The sequence below is a fragment of the Ambystoma mexicanum genome, chromosome 7q (genome assembly GCF_040938575.1).
Source record: "Ambystoma mexicanum isolate Mex_15411 chromosome 7q, UKY_AmexF1_1, whole genome shotgun sequence".
Classification (NCBI taxonomy): Eukaryota; Metazoa; Chordata; class Amphibia; order Caudata; family Ambystomatidae; genus Ambystoma; species Ambystoma mexicanum.
Genome location: NC_090941.1, coordinates 5,279,731 through 5,302,575, shown reverse-complemented (window position 1 = coordinate 5,302,575; position 22,845 = coordinate 5,279,731). Strand labels below are relative to the sequence as shown.

At 45.9% G+C, this 22,845-nt stretch overlaps 1 protein-coding gene across 2 annotated transcripts in view; it reads right to left on the bottom strand.

Annotated features, from left to right (window-relative positions):
• Positions 1 to 22,845, bottom strand: part of CRYBG3 (crystallin beta-gamma domain containing 3) — a 2,312,058-nt gene that overhangs the window by 1,428,882 nt on the left and 860,331 nt on the right. For both annotated transcript variants that reach the window (XM_069639009.1, XM_069639010.1), the window contains one exon: positions 4,932 to 5,065. In XM_069639009.1, the coding sequence (XP_069495110.1) occupies positions 4,932 to 5,065 (134 nt within the window). The remainder of the gene's footprint in view (positions 1 to 4,931; positions 5,066 to 22,845) is intronic.

Genomic DNA, 22,845 nt, shown 5'->3' with positions numbered 1-22,845 from the left:
CCAGAAATGCAGGTACATTATTATATTTTTTAACTTTTTTTCTTTCCCCTCCCGCCCCCCCAACCTCACTTACCTTCTGCTCCTTTTTTTTCGGGAGCGGACGCGCTGGGAACACTTCTGTTCCCAGCACGTCTGCTCCCCATGGACGCCATGGAAAGGGAAAGTGGGCTCCGTTTTTCCTTTCCCGGCAGCCATTTTCTTGGTAGTTTTTTTTTTTTTCCTGTCCCGAAACCCTGCAGGGTTTCAGGACAGAAAAAAATGCTTTTAGTGCCCCGGTCACGCAGATATTGAGGGCCGGTGTACTAATAGCAATATGCCCCTTGCGGCGGGAGCATTACCGACTCTGGTAATGCCCCGGGGCCTTCGTTAAGGCCCGAGCAGCCCAGGACATTACCTGAGTCAGTAATGCCCCCGCCGCAAGGGGCATATTGCTTAATTAAAGGCCTGTTCCATTGTCTCCTAAAATCTTTTGTTAAAGTTTAGGAAAGCCATGACCAATCTCTGTTTTTGTTTAGTACCAAAAGATGGATTTGTTAATTCAACTGATCGCCCCAACGAGGAATCCTCATGGCACTTCATCTTAAGAGATACGCCCCTCAACCCCTTTTTTATATATGGGTGTCTCGTTCTTAGCAGATCATCAGCATGCTTGTCACTGTAGAACACTGATAAATCATAACCAATTTGCCTAATTGATTCAGTTTCCTCCAGAAGCATTTAGATGACAACTTTAGAGTCAATAAAAGGCGGAGACAGGGGACTTCATGAACGAGCTTTAGAACATTGGAATGATTCAGTAGAATAGTACTAGATTGCAATGCAAACTCCAATAATAGTTGCTGCGTTGGCGAGATTATCATAGGATTATTTCAATAGGTTCTCCTAACACTGCTATTATTTGTAGACACACAGATGCCAGTATTACTTGGGTTCTCACAATTTATTTGGTCCCGTGTTTGCTGGTTGATAGTTAACTGGCCAGTCTGACATTCCATCACACAAACTATCTTCTCAAGATTCATGTGTGTGCAAGGGGAATAATCCCACTGTGTCCGTGGGTCCGTTTGGGGTAATCAGCTTGTATCACATTAGTCACAGGTTGATTTCTCTGCACCTCAGCTGTCATATTTAGACACAACTGTTTACTTTGTTTATTTGATCTTTTATTACTGATCAGATTCATTTGTGGATTCGTGACACCCATTGACACATAAATCTTATTAACCTCTTATCTGAGGCCACTTTATTTGCCCCCTATTCAGTTAGATGTACAATGCTAAGGAAATTTCTTGAGCTTTGTTTATTTGATCTTATTTTCTTCCCATTTTTCTATTTTGTCATACCATTTTTATGTGGCAATTACACAGAAACAGTCTAAACCTTCTCAGAGGCTGTCTCATTAGGTATGCCACTGTCAGCAGTTTTCTGTTTGCAGCTGCACAGTCTAGCTTCAAGGCACATGGGAATCATGGCCCCTTAGCCATTATCAGCTATGTTGTGCCCAATATAGTATCTCTGCCCCTAAAACTTGTTTAAGGTGATTTCAGCTTTATTTATTTTTCACGTGGAGTCAGAGTATGTGACTTCATTTCAGCACTAATATCGTATAAACTAACAAAAGAACTTAAAACCATGTTAAGTGCTGATATGGACGGGTCTGTTCATTTTAACTGGTCTTCCATGCCTCAAAGTATGGTAAAGGCCGGGCGGTGTAAGAGCCGACTGTTGAATACAAAGTATGATGTTCAGTCATAAAAGATGGAAAATCCTCCAATACAGTCACTATAATACTCAGTCTAACTCCGATTTTATTTAGATCAGTGACTCACTTTGAAGGTCTTTCAAATTTATGCTAGATAGCTCCAAAACCAGGAAACTCCAGTCATTAATAAAATGTAGCTCATCCTGATGGGCCACTGTAGGCTTAAGCAGTTTCTGTTTTTCTGTGTTCGTACCTGCGTCTGGGTAAAAATCAGTAATTTTCATATGCAACAGGGCTTTTTTGCCGCTTTACTTTATTTATATTATTGGGCATATGTAAGGTGCTTCAATCAGGTCATAATGAAACTCCTTTGGAGTGAACTAAGGAATTGGGGGGTTCCAGAAGGATTGGTATCCATGCTTGTCGAATTGGATAGAGATACAACATTAAGGGTGGACTTGGATGAGGAAGGACATTTATCAGATGCTAACAGAGTGGAGAAGGGAGTTAGGCAGGGATTCCTGGGGGCATAATTTTTCTTCAACTTATACTTAGCAGACCTGGGCCCATATCTGCAGCGATCAGCGTTATCCAGTTCAAGGATAAACAAAACTAAGGTCTGCTGGCTAGCCTACGCCGATGACAGTCTTGGTAGACAACACCGCAGTGGGGTTCCAATGCCTCTTGAATGGGTGGAGTAATTACGCAAAGGTGAATGGGCTCACAATAAACCAAAGAAACCTAAAGTTGTGGTGTTCAGGCATACCTGTATACGGGTCAAATATTCGAAGTAGGTACTAGACGGCCAAATCATCCTGGGAGCTGAAGAATTGGTGTACTTGGGATATAAAATGTATGCTTCCCAGTCATTAAAAAAGATGGAACAGGATGTACAGAAGAAAATCGAGCAACTTGTTCCACCAATGAAAAAGATTCTTTTCAAACTTTGTAAGTTCTCTCTTCTCCCTTTAATCAAATTTTATATGGCGAAAGTTACCCCAGTGGTGTTGTACGGATTGGAGGCAAAACCACAATTATGGGATACTAATTGGCAAAAACTAGAGGGCTCAGTCGGGAAAAGAGTGCTTGGACTTCCAATGAGCTTTTCAATGTCCAGTCTCAGATTCAAATTGGGTTTGAAATCACTGTCATCTCTGGCAGACTGGAGACTGCTCTCCCTCTATCGGTCCATCATTATGCCTCAGAAAGGCACACTATATGAGGACATAAACACTCACTCTACAGAGTGTAAATCCAAAATGCTATCCCATTTAGCGCAAAAAACAAAGGAGATTTTAGCAAAAGCCGGGATATATCTGGAAACCCTAATTTCAAATCCATTGAAAGGGAAGAGAGCACTTAAAATCATGGATTGGATATGTACAACAGAGAATATGAGATCTAAAACCCCATTGAATAGGTTCCTGATGGTGGACAAAAAATTGGGGACCTTACTAAGGTATCTGGTAAAATTCCCAGATTGGAGAATTAGAAAAACGTTTTGAGAATTCGTCTCAATCTGGTTCACACTGGGGACATTTTAGCTAAAAGGGGTAAGGTGGAAGAAGTAAACAAACTTTGCAGCATATGCACTACACCGGGTAATCAGAGTTTGAAACATCTTCTGATGGAATGTGAGGGCACCTGGCAAAGTAGAATTATCCTCTTTGCTAGGTTTACGGAGGGAGAGGAAGGAATAATCTTGGAAATGCTATGGGATAGATTGATATCGGGCTACAACACAGCACTAACCACAGCAGTGGTCCAGGTGTTAGAAAGATGCAATCTCATAAGTCGGATATAAACCATAGCAAACTTCAACTTGAGCCCTGGGATGCATATACCCATTTCCTCACATATCCCTTATTCTCTCCCCTCCCCCTTATAGCATTGTATGTCTTCCCTATATTTCATGCTATCAGATTCTGAGACAGTAGAGGTCAAACTGGTCTCGGCTCTTTGGTAGCTGGGGGTTGAATGGAGATGAGCTCACAGTACATTTTGCCTGCGTTATAAATGGACTGACAGAAGAATGGGGAACAGAGGTGGGAATGCTTGTTACAAAATGTACGCTTAATGATTAATTTTAATTATTACTTTTAATCATTGTAATATTTAAAGATTATTGTTATTTTAAATAGGGGCTGGTGATGTATGTTGTGTATTGTGTTGTGTTTTGTGCCGTTTTGTTTAATTTAATTAATTACTGTATGTTAATTGATAAATAGCAGGAAATTGGTATTTTAAATTTTGTAAAAGGTTTTTGCATAAACAAATACAAATAAAAAATAAATAAATAAAAATATTAAGGCACTTATACATCAAGAAATTGCGTTTCAAAATGCCAAATTGTGGTTGTGCTGGGTTTGTTAACCTGCGTATTAGGGAAATGCTGTATCAGTGTCTCTATGATGCACAGATGGGGAGTGAAGGCGAAGTTGTCAGTGCTTCTAGTTGGAGGCGGCAAAGCCGACAAACATTGCAAATATTTCTTTGGATGAATTATGCGGATTCAGCATGTCAATAAACTCCTGAATATCTGGCTGGTTAGCCGAGAACTTCTCAAAGACCACATCATTCAATGCTTGTGGGCTTGTTAAGGGTGGAGGGATAATACAGTAATCCCGGACGGATTTGCTCCTCAGATTGTACATTATTAACTAACCTACAGACACGAAAACTTTTATAATTTGACAATATTGTAATGCAAAGTAGTTGGGGAAGCTGAGGAAGAAAAGGCAGAGTGCCAAGTCACTCATCGTCTCCAACTGCTAGCACACTGCCACACTCCACTCTGCGCGGGTCCACCGAAAAGTAATTCAGTGTGTCGGTCAAATCTGCACTCCAGAAACATGCAACAGCGATCCAAGGTCCACCAAGAACAAAGTACTGCCTCCAATTGCTAGCACTCTGCCACACTGCTCACCAACATGGTTTCTAATAAGCCTGTTTGAAGCTTATTACCGCGATTAAACCTATTACCGCCATTAAACCACAGCTTTCCAATTAAAGGCAATCCTAATAATGCAAGACAAATCCGTACTTTTAGGCTTCCCGATTCATTTTCTGGTTGTATCGTGTTGCTCAGCATAACAGATTTACCAATGGGGAAGCATATTTTTGAAACATTAACAAATAACAAAAAAATGCAATTATGGAAGAGCACAGTATGCAAAGAAAGTGTTGTTTTATAGACATGTAAATGATTTTATGAATTATCACCACTTACACTCCTGACTTTACAGTTATGGCAGTTGGAATTAGAACAGTGTGTTCTAGTAGACTGGAAACCTCACTTTGAAGGGAGATCGGAACTGTAGCGTCAGACTCAGTGCAAATCTCTACCTCCGGAACGCTGCCACCCTACAACAACAAAATAAAAGAATCCGTGAACAATGCCCAGAAATAAAAGCCAGGAATATAATGTGTAGAAGGCAATGATCCTTTAGCGTGCACTTTTGGCATACTCGAACCTAAAAAAATCGCCTCTTAAGCGGATATAAAAAAGTGAGAAATAAGAGTGCATTTGCCACGAAAGTAACGAAGCTCAGACATTCCTTTATTGCATAATATTTCCTTTGCTATGTCACATTAAAGTCATGACCTACCTTGCCCTCAACAGCCATCTATCTGCATGGGTCAAAATGCACATCAGATCCCAAATTACAACAAGGCATTGCTGAATGAGTATAATTATTTACAACTAATCTACTTTCTGTAAGGAGAAAGGGGATTTGAAGAAACCCACAAATAAGCAAATCAGGGAACGCTTTAACTCTATGGCCATAAAGCCATTGGTACTGGGCTGCGCCAGTTCCTGAGGGCTTTATGACTACTAGCACCCTTCGGTAATATGCACGGTGCAAAGGGGCAAATGAAAAACAAATGGGCAGCAGGGCGATCGTAACCCATGTTTGATCGTAAAAATTAAATGTAAACACGTGGCAAATGTGCAGTGCGGTAGGCTTCACATGTCCCTGTTAATGAGAGAGGCGTTGATGCAGGGGAGTGAGGCCGCGATCTGGGTAACCAGATTGGTTGCTACTGAAAATTCATCTAAAGAAACTGTTGGATTTAGCATTTACGCGTTTGCCTGCAGTAACGAAAACTCTGGGTACCAAACATGATGGAAGTAAAAACGCAAGCCACACAAGATGGGAAGAATGGGAAAAAGTGAGCAGAGTAGAAAGAGACAACTTGGCGGCTGTCACTCACTTACTGTTGTGTTTTCCTGCTCATGAATTAGCTGTAACTTGAGCATCTGGGGCCAGATTACAACATTTGGCATGGGTACAAGTATATTTTTGCACAGTACTAGGCACTAGGGCATAATTTGTGCCCTAGTGCACAAAATTTGGGACATATTAGAAAACCTATTAAATGCACAATGTTGCATGGTATTAGCACAAGGGCAAAATGTGCCCTTGGGCAAAAAACACTTCTTTCAATGTATTTTTGCACCAGGGCAAATTTAGGTTACATGAAATAGACAAATGATCATAACTTTCCTCATCTCTAATTCAAACATAGTTATGTCTAGCTCCTTTTTCTACCCAACAAGTAAATTGGATGATTTCAGGGGGGAGGGTGTACAATATAGCCAAACTCTAACCTGAATATGAGATTAACTTCAACAGTAATGGTGAAATGTAGGAGGTGGTTTATTATTACATATGCATATAAAGGGGCCAGGGCAGAAAGGGTACCTCAAACTTGGATTACCAGGACTCCAACCTTTATCATGAGGCATTACCTGAAGTGCTAATGCGCCCCCTGTGAGTGGCTCATTGCTATTAGTAACCCGGCCCGTATGACCAGGGTACTAAAAGCATTGTTTTGCAGTTGCGAAACGCTCAGGCGTTTCGCAACTGAAAAAAGAAAAAAAGAAATGAAAAAGGGCTGTCATGGATGGGAAAACTAAGTCCGTTCTTCCTTTTCATGGCGGCCATTGAAAATAGTAAACAAAAGTAAACAAATAAAATGGGCGAAGAGACTACATGTAGTACCTTCTAACTTTCCAAGGTGGCCATTAAAAAAAAGGAAAAAAGAAAACAAAGAAAATGGCTGCCATGGAAGTAAAGAAGGGAGTACACGTAGTCCCCATAGTCCCTTCTCCTGTTCCATGGCAGCCATTCACCAAAGGATGCAGCGGTGTACGGTGCCTTATTGGTGAGTTAAGGACCCCGGCGAGGGCCAATGAGCTCCATTGTAAGAAGATCATTGACCCTTGCCAGGAGCTAAAAAAAAATACTAGACCAGACGGGATCCTACTTAATGTATACAAATAGTACACAGAGATATGGGCCCCTTTGCTAACTCCCCAACATTGTCAGTAAACTGGGGAAATTCCCTTCCATTCCGTAAAACAAGCTATAATTATTTCCATTTGAAACAGAGTGGCCAGTCTTCTATTAAAAATACTGCCCAATGGCTTAGGGCTGAAAAATTATTTCCGAGTTTTGAGCCTATGAATAGGCTCAAAACTACTAATATTTTCGCTGACAATCCCTTCGGGTTCATGGAATGCTTGGGAACCGTCCTACAATGTTTACATCTTTAGCTAATGTCCTTTACCTATCTATATGTTAATGGGAACTCACTCCTCCTGGCCTTCATGGACCAGTCAACTGCTTTAAAGTGTGTTGACAGGGCACATCTTTGTAATAGTTGGCAGGATATGGGTATGATGGTAGAGGTAATAGGTTTATTGACATAGTTACATACCAATTCTACATCCAATGTCAGTTAAGAGTTAAAGAGATTTGTGCAATAGGTTAATTAAAATAAGTGAGCTCCATCAGTGACGTTTTCTGGTGGCACTAGCCTTATCCCTGTACACACATTCACTTACAGAGGAGCTGGAAACACCAACTCCAGGTGTTCTACATATTGGTTCTCTTCTCTAAGGGTCCTGCTCCACCTTTATGCATAAAGAGCCCTTTGATGGCTCAACTGTCTTTGGGATCACAGGAACAACAAGAAGGCCTGAAAGGGTGACTTGATTCCCTCCAACACCCTACTTTTGTTTTATCACAAAGAAGAAAGAATCCTTCTCACGTAACAAAATGTGCTCACAATTGAGTCACTATCTCCCCTTACAGGAACAACTGTCCCTGAATGATGTTCCTGTGCCTAGATAAAGGTGGGGAGGCGCCTATCTAAGGAAAGGCGACAGCAAAGGAAGCTCTCCCAATCTTACTTTTCTTGTACAGATTAATGTTTAGGAGTTTGGCACTCTAATTGCAAATCTTCACAACCTAGTGTACAGTTAAAAACATGATCCAAGATGGGTCGACTCACGTTCTTATTGATCAATCAAGGTACTCTCATGAAAAGGATTCACCTTTATTCATTTAAGTGTGAAATTGGGTGACAATAGTCATGACGGGCGCATTTTAATGATATTAGGCCCCAAGGGGCTTGTGAAACACTTGTGTATAGCGCGATACAAATAAAATATATCATGGGTGGGCGGCGTTACGGCACACATACCCAGATATGCCCGATCTTCAATCTATCGTGCAGAGAACGATGCGCAATGAGGACCCTGCTCGGTATATCTTTATATACAGGAAATGTGGAGGGCAGAAACCGGAGATTCTTGGGATCGAGCAATTCCATTCTTTAATTTTCTTATAAAAAGGGAAATTCCGAAGGAGGTACAGAAAGCCATCAACAGGATAGTGGGTATTGAGGCAAAAGGTTGAGCAGAAATTCAGTCTAATATTATCCACCAATGTAAACGGTTGAAAGAAATAGAGAAGGAAGCGAAACTGGTTAAAAAGAAGTTAACAAAAGTTGCGTTGGACAGGGCTGTAGTAGCAGACAGAAGGAACGGAAGAGCTGAAGGTGGGCGGTTCAGGCTTGACGTGTGGGTGGCACCTGTGTGGAGAGGTGAAAACGATTGGGCAGGTGGTTATCAGCCCCAGTATCAAGGGAGTTTTCATAAGGGTGAGGGGGTTTCAGCAAGGAAGAGGGGTGTTTTCTGGGGCCCAGCAAGGAGGTTGTGGAGGCATGGGCATTCGTTGAGGAGGAGCAGGCTGTGTTAGACATGTGGGCGAATGGATCATTTTTCAAGTTTTTCATTTTTCGAGTGCAGAAGTAGTGTAAGGAAGACATGGTATCAACAGTAAGACAGACACAGGTGACCACAGTTTAAGGGTGTTTATTGAACTTCAACAAGGGTCTAATAAACACCTATCTAATCCTAAATATACAGATAGGAGCAAGCTACGACCATCAAAACAATTATGAATTACTCACCATGGTGACTAACGTACTCCTAGTCCATAGTCCCCTTTCCTACATACTGTATGGGCGTCCCTCGCTAGGGACGGGAGACAGAACCTTTTTCAACAGAATAAATCTTGTTCCCCTTTAAATTTAGAGGTGCGTGGGGGCACGGCCCTGGGAGCATGCACTCCCCTGACTTCGCCCACCGGCGCCACTCCTTAGTCCCCTTTGATGCGTCGACAATATTACCATTGCCTAATGACACCAGTTTTATTAAGGGGGAGGATGGTGGGACATATGGAGGAAAGGGGACTATGGACTAGGAGTATGTTAGCCACTACAGTGAGTAACTTATAATTACTCCTACATCCCTTCCCCTTTCCCCCACACTGTATGGGCGATTACAACTGAATGTAGTCCCAGGGTGGAGAGGTTATGGAGGCCTTGGACGCCTGATAGCCCGACTTTGACCCACCAAAGGTGAAAACAAGCCTCTGATTTGCAGAAGCTCTTGGTTCTGTCTAGGTAGAATTTTAGAGCGAACATAACATCTAGGTAGTGCAGTACCCTCTGGCCTTCATTCTTAGGGTCTACGAAGAAAGTAGGTAGCACAATCTCCTCATTGAGGTGAAACTAACTTAGGTAGGAATGTGGGGTGAGTTCTAAGCACCACCTTGACCTCATGAAAAGTAGTGTAAGGCTCTGAAGTCACCAGTGCCTGGATTTCACTGACCCTGCGTGCAGACTTAAGACCCACCAGGAAGGCTGTCTTAGTGGCGACTACCCTGATGTCCGCAGATGCCATTGGCTCAAATGGTTTATGCGCTAAGGCGCCCAAGACAAAGTTGAGGTCCCACACAGGGTGTGGCTTCTTGATAGACGGATAGAGCCTGGTGAGGCCCGCCAGATGTCTTAACCAGACTGTGGAGCTGCCAAGACCATTGGAGGTGTGGGTGCCGGCGTGGGAGCTGGCAAGGGCAGCTGGGGCTGCACCGTGGGCAGAGCTGCAGGAACCACAGGTAAAGTGGCCATGGGTGCCGGTGACAGGACTGGAGGGAGCATGTCCCTGATCACATGCAGTACGGGCCCAGACCTAACTAGAGGTACAGGATACTGAGAAGATGAGAAGACCTCCTCCTCCGAGTTCGGTAGGCTCTGATGGCCGCCAGATAGGTGCGGCATGTGTCTACCTGACCTCCCCCCTTCACCGAGTGGGAGAGGTGTCCTGAGAAGGAAAGCACGACGTCCAATGTGCAGGTCAGCGGATCAACCTCCTTTGATTCCACCCAGTGACAAAACCTAGTCCACTTGCTTTTATACTGGCTCCTAGTAGCATTGCTCCTAGTGCCCTATATGATGTCTAGGTTAGCCTGTGACAGATGCAGATGCTTTAGTGTGACCTATTAAGGAACCGTGCTGCAAGGGCTAACTTCTGGGGGGCGGGGTGATTGACCATGTCTCCCTGCTGAGATAGTAGGTAGACCCAGCGGAAGGTGGATCAGGGGCTGATCCGAAAGGCTGAGCAGTTCCCGAGAACCATGGCCTTGCCGGCCACCACGCAGCTAATGATACAGAGGTGCCGGGACTCCCTTATTTTGCAGATTACCCTGTGAACCAGTGGATTGGGAGGGAAGGCATTTGCGTTCATGCTCTTCCAGTGTATCCGCATCACATCACCCAGAGAGCCCCAGCCCTGTCCCAGCCAGGACGCAAACTGAGGGCACCTTCAGTTGGACCAGGTGGCATAGAGGTCCACCTGGGGATGAAACCCATCTGTTGAAGATCCCCTGCAGGACCCGCTCGTTCAACTGCCATTCGTAGTCGTCTGCACCCAGCCTGCTGAGCCTGTCCGCCTCCAGGTTGGACTCCCCTAAGTGGCGGATTGCTGCCAAGTGCATATTGTTTACCAGAGCCCACTCCCAAATGTTGACTGCTAGAGTGCAGAGGGGAGGCTACCTGTTGCCACCCTGCTTGTTAATGTATTACAAGCTGGTGAAGCTGTCCGCTTGAATGAGAATCGCCTTGCCGCTGATCATCGGGAGGAAGGCTTTGAGAGGGAGCCAGATGACCATCAACTCTAGCCAGTTGATGTGGCCCTTCTGCCGGGACCAAACCCCATGGACACTGTGGTTATCCAAGGTAGCTCCCCAGCCCTTTAGGGATGAGTCTGTGGTGATGGTAACCTGTGGTGTTGGTTGCCTGAAGGACCTGCCTACCCGCAAGTTGTAGTCTGTGCTCCACCAGACTAGATCCTGGTGAAGATGCAGTGGGATGCTGACCTGGTCCGCCTGGGAACCCTTCTCCTGACTCCAGGAGGCCGTGAAGTGCAGCTGAAAACGCCTCATTTTGAGACTTGTGTGTGGCACTGCCAAGAGGCACGCCACCATGATGCCCAGGATGTGTTGGTACCACCATGCCGAGGTCACTGCTCTGCTGAGAAAATGTCCTGTGGCATTTTTGATGGCTATAATCTTGTCCTCCGAGGGAAAATCTCGGAGCTTGTATCGCAGATGAGGCCCAGGAACGTTGGATTCTGCATAGGCTCCAGCTCTGACTTCTCGAGATTGATTCATGAGGGTGGAGGAGGTGTGGTGGACTGCCTCCAGAGACCGTGCCCTGACGAGCCAGTCTAGGTATGGATAGACGTGGTGACCCTTGGCCCTGAGAAGGGCTGCCACCACAATCCGTCTTGTGAAAACCCTGGGGGCTGAATTGAGGCCAAAGGATAAAACCTTGTATTCGAAATGAAAGCCCATGATCCTGAACCTCAGAAAGCAATGATGGGGCTGACAGATCGGGACGTGTAGGTATGCATTCTTCAGATCCAGGGAGCACATCCAGTCTCCCAAACACAATGTCTCCGAAATAAGCGCTGGGGTAATCATCTTGAACTTTTGAAGAGGATGGGAAAGGTTCAAGGTGGAAAGGTCCAACACAACTCTCAGGCCTGCCTGGTTCTTCTTGTGTATGGTGAAAATCTGTGAATAGAAGCCCAGGCCCGCTGGGAGGCTGGGACTCCTTCCACTGCCTGACTCTGTACAAGCAAGCAAATTTCTGCCAACAGAGTTGCTGTCCCAATCTGTGGGAGCGGAAGAGAGAAGGGGAAGGAGGGATAGGTAGGCAGTAGCCCGTGGATGCTTCTGAGAGGATCCAGGGGTCCATGAACCTTGTACACCAGCATTTGGAGTGAAGGGCAAGCCTGCCCCCCACCACAGAGACGTGGACACGTATGGCATGTCATGCCTTTTTTTCCACTGAGGCTGAAGAGGGGACTGAAAAAAAACCTTGTGTTTGCGCCGGTGTTGGCTCGGAGACCTGTCGGGTTGCCTGGACCGACGTTCCTGGAAACCCCGGAAACCACAGAAGGACTGACCCTTGTCTAACCGCCTGTGCGTCTGGCTGTATGCTTTCGGAGTGGCCTTAGTGAGGATGGATAAGGATTTGGCAGTCTGAACTGTTCTTCTTCTTATCCAGTTCCTCGTCCGTAGTGGAATGGAACAGGTCGCCAGCCTCAAAGGAAAGGTCCAGTATGTGTTCCTGGACGTCCGGGTTGAATTTGGTTGCCTGTAGCCAGGCCATGCTTCTCATGTCCGTAGCAATGCAAATGGCACAACCTGAGGCGTCAATGTGCATCACCGTGGACTCCATAATGTCTTGCACTACAATGTTGGCTTCCACCAGCCCCGCCTTGAATCATGCCTGGCTCTGTACCAGAAGTTCCAGAAGGAAGTCAGCGATTTTGCGCCAAAGCCTCTGGTTGACAGTGGCGAGCATAGCGTCTGCATTAGACTGATAAATATGAAGGGAAGGGTTGAAATCAATTTTCTTCCTGTATGCTTCTAGGATCGTCTCCTCCATACCTAGGAGCACAGAGGCTGATGTAGCTGAAGACAATTGTGGCTTGGAGTAGAGCGAAACTGTGGGGATCACTGAGGAGTGGGGCTGAGGGTGTGCCGACAGCAATAGGGGGTCCCCCGCCAGTTGCCTAAACTTGGCATTCAGGCGATTGTTGGTAGGCTACGCCAAATGGGATTCAAGCCATCCCTTTTTGGCCAGTGCCACAACGTCCTTTTGCATCAGAATCCCCATTCTATAGTGAGGAACTCTGCTAGGACCCCCGCCTCCGGTTGTTCCACCTCAGGCTGAGGAAGCTCCAAGTATTTGGCCAATCCGGTGAGTCGCTCATGGAATGCCTTGGCTGACGACTGTGTCCGGATCCTCCTCCTCATCCGTGTCCACCAAGGTGTCCTGGTGGTCGGAAGAAGCTGGAGGAGAGCTGGGCGGCGATGGCTGTGGCGTACTGACAGGGGCCAGCGGCATTTGCAGCGACTGTGGAGCTGCCAAGACCATTGGAGGTGTGGGTGCCGGCGTGGGAGCTGGCAAGGGCAGCTGGGCCTGCACCGTGGGCAGAGCTGCAGGAACCACAGGTAGAGTGGCCATGGGTGCCGGTGACAGGACTGGAGGGAGCATGTCCCTGATCACATGCAGTACGGCCCAGACCTAACTAGAGGTAGAGGATTCCCAGCACCCCATCTGTAGAGATCACGCAAGCCCAAAACATCAATTTCAGGATAGAAATGCCAACTAACCATTCCACTAGCAATTTCTTCCTTTGCTTACACCTCTCAAACTCCAAACCAAACACAACCACAGATCTACAGGACAACAAACCGCACAAACTTCACTACACCACAAAAATAAAACAAAAAAACACAGACTCGCACAACAGCACATGACGAATGCCGGCCGCAAACACCCCAGGCCCAACCAACGGACCCACCCACCCACTAACTCACCCTCGCTCCCTCTTTCAGAGCCGCCAGGGAACCACTCCGGTGGTGAGAGTGCACGGTACAAATGTCCTTTAAAATTAACATGAACACATCCTTGAGGATAATGGCCATCTGGGGAGACCTCATGAGGGTGAGAAACATCTGGAGAAAAAAAACGGTCTTGACAGGCCGGTGGAGCGCTTGGAGGTGCAGGAATGGGCTGAGGCCTGGACACACTCTGCCTTACTGTCTGCCCTGTGATGATGACGGGTATGCCGTAGGCCACGTCCCCGGTGAAGAACAGTCCCACCTGGAAACTCGTTCCCCTTCCTGCTCCCCAAAGAGGGATGTGTCGGGCGAACCATCCTTTTATCTGGGCCGGCGGTCATCTTGTCGGGCTGCATGCCATGTACCTGTGTCATGGTGCTTGCCATGCTGGGCCCGGCCTCTTCCAAGACTCGTCGAAGTGGAGGTTGAGGCCTACCCTGCACCTCAGGATGGAGGCCTGGTAGGCTGATTGCCCTCGCCTGTGTCGCCGGTAGTGTTGTGTACAGGTGCCCCGTCAGACAACCGTCTGGTACTAGGGTGTAGCCCCTCATGCGGTGACCCGGTAATAGAAACTTGCAGTCCCTCAGTGAAGTCACCGGTAGAATCTAGTGGCCTCTCTGCCTGGTGGCCGGTAGCTGTAACAGCTTCGGTACCTGCCCTGGTACAAGAACCTGAAAGGTCCCTCCCGCTCGTGCGCTTCCTGGGAAAGGAGTCGCCTTTGTGGGGTGCAGATGAAAAAAGTGCCCCTACCTTGAGCCTGGACTTGTGTTTGACGAATTCCTTTAAGTCCTCCCAATGTGACCTTCCGAAGAGCTGACTCCACCGAGATAGCCTGTTCTTCAGAGCGTGCAGTGTCAGCGCGTTGCACGCGGTGCAGCCTTCAAAGCCGTGTTCGGGGCCAAGGCAACTGAGAAAGAGTGTGGGGGTCAGACGTAGGGAAGAGCTCCTGGCAGGCTGGACACCTGCAGAAGCCTGCTGATGTTGACATACGCCGGGGAGGAGCATGGTACCAGAGGACAGAGGTATCGGATCAAAGACCAGAAAGAGGAAGACAAAAAAACACTTCTCTGGGCAAGAGTACATGGAATTACTAGGCTGGAGCCCTAACCTAGGAGCGCTGGTGAAAGCGGTCCATTCTGGTTGATGCGGAAAAGAGGATTGGGGAGTGGCACCAGTGGGCAGAGTCAGAAGAGCGCATGCTTCCAGGGCTGTGCACCCGTGTGCCTCTAAATTTAAAGGGGAAGAAGATTTTTCTGGTGAAAAAGGTTCCATCTCCCGTCCCTAACGAGGGAGGCCCATACAGTATGGAGGAAAGGCGACGAGACGCAAGAGTATAATAATACAGTCATAGTGGAGTCTCGTCAAAATAAAAGGGCCTGCATTTAAAAATAAAACATTTGCCAATCCTTACCGCTAAATATAAAGTAGTGTGGGGGTAGAGTTCATGAAAAAGTGAGAAGTGTTCACAAAATGATATGTCAGAATGGTCAGGCCGTGGGCCTCCCTTCCCCACGTTTTCAGCACAGGACAAGGCGGTTCACTCGAGCAAAGCACACACTCTGGCTTCTCCGGCACAAGGTTACAGTTCTATTACCAGTATCAGGGCCTTCTGTTTGCAAGTCTCTTAATTTCAAAGTCTCCTGTAAATTCTCAACTCAGGTGTTTCACCTTAGATTTCCTTCAGCTTGGCTTAGACCCCGTTTTTATCGTGATCGTTATGGTAGATCTCCCTCTTATGGGCTCAGATTCCCCTGTCTTACAATGTTCAGATAATTTTCTTTCTCGGGTGTCTCACGGTTCACCCCAGACCACTCTCAGCCGGGCTCAGATCCTTCTGTTCAAACAATTAGTCTCCCTGAACCGGGCACGGACCAATTTCATTTTGCATTAAACTATCGAAGACTTTCGAATGTGCACAGCATTTAGCTTGACCCGTTGCAGGACCACTTCAATCTTAGAATTCCCTTTTCCACAGTTGCCAACTCGTTCGATACCTAACAGAGATCTTCGAATGAGCACCCACATGGCACCAGACCACTCTGTCCACAGTATCTTTCTTGGCTACCAAAGTTCAGTCACTCCTCGAATATATTTGCATTGCTCATTACATACTCTGTTCTCTTTAGCTTTCTTCATACATTGTTGCTTGCAACCTTGGTCTTAACACAGGCTGGTCTGATATCAGTCTCTCCGACTCACCGGCTCTGCTGTCTTTACTGGCGCTGTCTTGTTGTAGGAGCCAAGGTCAGTACAACAGCAGCAATCGTTCCTCCCCGCCTTGGTTATCGACGCAGGAGAGTCCCATGTATCTCCGACACACCATGCAGGTTTGTTCAGCTTCCCTCTCAGATCTTAGGTTTCTTATTTTCCAAGGCTCACGAAAGTAACGGTCTGAAAAGGTCAAGGGCACTTCCCTCCTTGCAACCCTTTCTGGTCTCGCCGTCTTTCTCCTCGTATTAAACTGCCATCTTGGAACCGCTGTTTCCTCGTGTGCTTGGCCTTGCTCAGAGTGTGCTTTTGAGCTCCGCCTTTTATCCGTGTCGGGGAGTGTGATGGAGTCAGGTGTGTGTAATGATCAGTAATTGCCTGACTATTGTATTGGGACATGTCAGGTATACAGCTCTGGTGTTAGTCCGTTTTCGCTCACAGTGAGCTGTCCGTGAAAAAGTATTCAACTCGGGAAAGGGGGCAGAGGAGGTTCAGCTCCTAAGTATCCTACCTGGTAGGATGGGGAAAAGGTGGTAAAGGGAAGGGGAAACCGCGTGTCACTCTCCGGTTTGTCCCAATCCCACTCCCCGAAAACCCCTCATCCAGGTTATCCTCCCTCACTGGTCCACCCCCAGGAACTGGATGAAAAAGCGATGGCTGTGTCCTGGCCACCTGGATGACAGATCTCGGGGACTAGCGCGTGAGACACTTTGTTTTCTTACAGTAGGTAACTGTTTGCATACCCCCAGCGACAAATGTATCCATATCCCCAGGGAGGTCCAGCCCCATACCCCCAGTCATATAGCCAACTACTCCTGGCAGTTCATTATGGTGCGCCAGTGTCATTTGCCCTGCCCGCTCCTCCACTATCATTTCCACAGTTGCCACGTCCAGGTTCCAGTAACATGACACCCTATGCAGTACATCAAGGATAACAGTAGGGCCCTCAGATACCGAACAGTAACGATGTGCCGAATGGTACAGTGGCACATTACCAAGGGGCCACAGTGGTCGGAGGAAATCCATTTGTTTTTCCAGGGACAAACACATATCCAGATTAGGGCAGACAACATAGAGCCTCGGCATGCCCAGTTCTATAAACCCCACTTCCTTCCAGGGCTCGAGCCCTGCAATACCAGCAGCCTAGTCCTGCTCCGAGCCGTTCGTGCAGCTGTCTTGCTGCAGGAGCAGCTTGACGTCCTACGATCACCGCCGATGCCCCTCGCATCCCTGATGTTCCTCTGATTTACAGTGCTGGTAAATATACTACTTCACACTCATTTACCTTGTTTCGTGGCACGAGGAGCCACCGATGCTCCATCACAGCTGATCATAAGATGGCTGCCGCTGCATATGATCGGCCATTGTTTACACTGGTTGCCTAGCAACCAACTCGCACACGCAGCCATAGACGGAGAGGTAAGCCGGAGGCGGAAGCCGGCCCACCTCGCCCAAGGCCCACGCAGACGAAGGCCCCTTCCTGTCTGCACCAGCAGCACGGCGCAGGACACGCAATCTCATCATCCTTCCCTCACATTCTAACACGATCACACACATGACTCTCGACTTACCCCCACCCTTCTGATCTACATCCGACTGCAACTCCGGATCACCTCCACCTACCGGAGAACCGAGAATCTTGGAGCTCCACCGAAAACAGACCTGCAGCATGTAAGCCCTTATCATTAGTACCCTTATTAACTGTATCCTGATCACTGCCGAACGACAATTTCCACGGGCTGGGTTTAGCATTTCTTCACTACGCCCACACGAAGGAATCCCCTAACATCACCCGCCATTTCAGACTCAGCTCACAGCACACTGCTGCACTATGCATTTTATCCATACACAAGACTTTGTGTGTCTCACTTGCTGCCAGCTGCCAATAGTTCAAGTCTACTTTTAATAATGACCTATTTTTGATGTTTTCTAAGCTTCTGAACTAGCTTAATTAATAATGTTGATATATCCACCTGCCACATTCAACTCAACTAGCTTAACTGTGAAAGTTGATATACTATGCTGCCATTCAAGATTCAATTTAGATTAATTGTGAAATAGTTATATACTACTACCCCTTAGGATTCCAGTTAGCCTAACTGAGAAAGTTGACCTATTTTACTGTTACTCACGAACCAGCCTAAACGAGAGATTTACCCCATATGTTGCCACCCACTAGCTTAACTAACCTAATTGTATAACAAATAGCCAGTATTAGCTGCTCATCCTGCTCTCTATCGCATACCATCACTATCTACCCATCCACGCCCAATAACTTTAACATTCCTGACCACTATAATGTTCCCTTTCTGCATAATGCCCCATTCTGTGCCTTGTACAGGAGGTCCCTTCATCAAGGTCAATGAAGGCCTAGCCAGGCCAGGATGCCAGCGCCACCACCCAGTTCCCTGCCCCACCCCATTTCTGCCATCCCTCCCCCATTTCCCTCCACAACTGCACACATCAATATCGCGAGGACCAATGCCACTTCTCCAGTTGAACCAACAACAAAACAATACCCTTCCTGGGCCTCACCAGACTCAGAGCTAGAACCAGATCTAACCATCAAGCGCCCAGGCCCACCGCAACCCCAGACACCTCCACCAAAACAGAAACCACGCCTAATATCCGCCAAGTCAAAGTTTCCTCCAAAAAATATAATAAACCAATCACAAAGATAAAAAAAACACTATTCAGCCCTCCAACCCAAATACCACACCATGACCTCTCTCTTAAGGTTAAAGGTGCACTTATCAATGCACAATCATTCGGAGCACACGCCAAAGAAATCCATTACCTCATCGTAGAGCAACAATTTGACATGCTAGTAATCACCGAAACCTGGCTATAACCTGCCGCAGGCCCGCTACTAGCCATTGCTATCCCCCAAGGGTATAGTATCCTTAGAACAGATAGGAATAACCTCCAAGGAGGTGGAGTAGCCATAATAGGAAGAACCTCGCTGCAATTCAGAGCCTGCCCATTGGAACAAGTACAGGGTTATGAACTACTACTAGTCAAATTTACGTCCAACCCAAAAACCACCACCAATTTCTTAGTGGTAGACAGATCACCCAATAAAAACACCCACCCCAACTTAGACATCCCGTTACTGCTTACGCACATCATCAAGCCCAAAACCAAATAGGGGATATCAACCTAGGGTACAGTGACCCCTTTGACACAGAGGCCTCTGCCTTCCACACAGCTATGTCAAATATGAATTTTTTTCAGATGATCAATGAACCCACTCACTCCAAAGGCAGAACGCTGGACTGGATCCTCACCTTTAACTCTCAAATCACTATTGATTCCATCCTCCCTGTAAAGTGGTCAGACCATATTGTCATCAGCTTCACATTGGAATATAACAGTACTGACCTTAACAGTCCCAAACCACCTGGCGCCTTCGAAACTAGAAACATTAAAAAAGCTCTGGGCAGACAACCTATCCCCTTCCTGAGCACAGCATTAGCCAATGTTATCCCAAACACAAACATCCCGACTATTTAGCTGATTGTTACCAACAAAGTCTCACCCACACCATTGATTCACTCGCCCGTTACCACGAAAACTCGTAAACCAGACAAACGCTCCTGCTTCTGGTTTGATGAAGAACTAGTCTCTCTTAGACGTACGAAAAGATCGCTTGAGCACCTACATAGGAAAACCAAAAGCCCTGAATCAGCAAAGGCCTTTGAAACAGCCAACAACAAATACAAATCAGCTATAATCTCTCATAAAGCCAACGCCTTCAACCATTGTATAACCAATGCCAGCTCTGACAGTAAAGAGTTGTTCTCTATCCTCAGAGAGCTTGAGAACCCCTGCTAAGTTATAGCACCATATAATACTAGTAAAGTTTGGTGCTCTATAATACAAGATGCATTACCCTCTAAAATGATGCTCTTACAAAAGAAAATCAGTAAAAAACACTCCTTGCTGAAAAAAACTCATCCCAACATAGCCACTAACCCTCCAAATACCACTTCATGGACCCCTTTTCACTTCACTCCAGTCTTTCTTTTTGCTTTTTTTTATTGTGCATATTAGTCGAACAGAATTTTGACTTTTTACACAGTATATCAAAAGAAGACTTAAACATTCCTTGTTACAAAATTATACAATCACAATCAACTAATTTTAAAACTTTAAGTAGTCTCACTACTTCCATTGACAGAAAACTTCATTACCAGCAATTATTCTTTCCCAAAAATCATTAGAATCCGGCCATCTCCCTCTATCAAAGAACCTCTGCAATCGCCCCTGAATCAAATCCCTTGTTCCCAGACAGGATAGAATTAAGCGCTTCATAGTTTGTTTAACGTTTTCATCGCATTATTGGCATATGTCCGATGGATACACACACTTATCACGAATATGCAATATTTCTAGCGTCGGCAGGATATTCAATTTAAATAGAAGAAAGTTCATCTTTGCCTTAGGATCTGGAAACTGTCTCAGATAGGTAGGAAGGGTAGCTCTCGGTCCATCATAAAGGGAGAAATTAGTATACAATTTAGCTTCCCTTACCCCCTCAATGGTCCTAGACCAGTCCCTTTTCTTAATAAATTCCTTCGATCTCAAAGGGTTGGAATTCAGGGTATCGACATCCATGTCTGCTGCTATAATGATATCAAGAGATTTTGTTTTCACCATTTCCAAGAAGGTAGTATCCCCCTTAATCATTTGGCAATGAACATCCCCATAGAGAGTCTCACCCCAGTCTCTAATAAAGAAGTGTTAGACACAATCGTTAAACTCAAAGCCTCCAACTACAAAGAAGACAAATTCCCATCTCTTCTAGTCAAACTATGCGCCCCTACCTTATCACCCATCATTACTGAATTTTTTAACGCCTCATTCAACTCTAATATAGTCCCTTCCAGTATCAAAAAAGCCTGGGTAACACCCCTCCTAAAAAAAACAATCCTGGACCCCTCAATCCCCACCAACTACCGACCCATAACTACTGTCCCATTTCTCCTAAAAATTATAGACAAAATAGCATATTCCCAGATTCAAAACCATTTAGAACACAACCAACTATAGGGGGACCGACAGTCAGGGTTCCCTCCTAACCACAGTACGGAAACAGCCCTACTCGACCCGAAGATCCAAATGGATGCTAATAGAGAATCAGGTAAACTTTGCCTACTAATGCTATTAGACCTAGCAGCGGCTTTCAATTTGGTCGACCACGATAAACTTTGTGCCACCTTAGCCAACAACTTCAACCTCTCTAACAATGCCACAGACTGGATTAAATCCTTTCTTGCAGATAGGACCTCACGAGTGGCCATTGGTAAAGAATCAGCAGATCCTATACCAGTCCCCATAGTCATCCCGCAAGGTTCCTGCCTATCCCCCACCCTCTACGACGACTATACCAAGCCGGTCTTTGCAGCGCTGGATGCTATGGGTGTCATCTACACCAACTTCGCAGATGACACTCAGATCCTCATCCCACTAGCGGGTAATTATGAGCAAGACACATTGCTCATTAATAAAATCTACTCAATCCAATACTGGATGGCCAACAACAGCCTATGTCTCAATGATGACAAAACAGAGTTACAAATACTAGGATCATCATCTAAAATTGCATCCCTACAGCCTGTTTACTCATCTTTCATCATTGATGGCACCACAATCCCAGTCCTTAAACAAGTGAAGACACTCAGTGTATACCTAGACTCCTCATTAACCATGACCAAACAAATCAACACCCTAGTCTCTTCCACCTCCTACACATCTAAACTCATCTCCATCAGCCACAAATTCCTCACTGCCAAAAACTGTGTTACACTAGCTAGAGCGCTCATACTCTCCAAGCTTGACTATTGCAACATCCTCCTCTTAGGCACATCCAACACCAACTTAGCCAAACTCCAATTCATGTAGAATAAAGCCCTTCGAGCGGCACTAGGCATGAAGAAATCTGACCACATCTCCAACATTAGGAGAGCAAACCACTGGCTCCCCATTAAAACCAGAATACTCTTCAAAACCTTTAATTATCAGCCACAAATGAATCACCAACAAAGCACCAAAATACCTACTTAACACAGTCACTAAGAAAAACCGCACTAGACAGCTCAGATCGAACATTAGCGAAAATCTTGAAATCCTACGATACAAAAGAGAAAAAGCAGGGGGCAGCAGTTTCAAAGTACTCGCTCCCAGGCATTGGAATGCCCTACCCACCAATATCAAGAATGAAACATCCTATCTACAATTTTAAAAAAATCGCTTACAACTTGGTAATTCAACCAGTTCTAAAATGAACATAGAACCCTACCATCATAGACCTAATTCCATGTTTTTCTATATAAGTGTATATAAATGTATATCTGTACTTTTGCCTGTATTGCTGTGCTCAACTTTAAGATTGTATCTGCTATTGTCTGTAACTATGCCGTGTTACCTCAGGGTCTGGCCGTGAAATAAATAAATAAATAAATAAATAAAAATACTGCCGACCCAGACAAGGAACCCCTTTGTAGGCACGGAGATGGGCAATAAACCATTTATTTCTATACTGGACACAGGCGTGACCAAATCATGCATTAGTGAGAGGATTCTCTTTATCAGGCGAGTTCATGGATCTCTGGGACAATTCAATCGCTTCCTTTTATGAAACAATTACCCATTAAGGTGGGGAGAGAGGGGTGGGCCCCCTTGTTGCATTCTACTGCAACCCCAGTCAATTTACTGTGAAGGGACATTCTGAGTAAGCTCAATAGGACCATCTCGTTCACTGAAAGGGGCATGGTGTGTTCGTACCCCGGTATGTGTACTGTGAGGGTGATGTTGACCTTACATGCATTAGGCATTGAGTCTGTAGTAAGAGGAATACCAGTGGCCCCTGATTTGTTCATA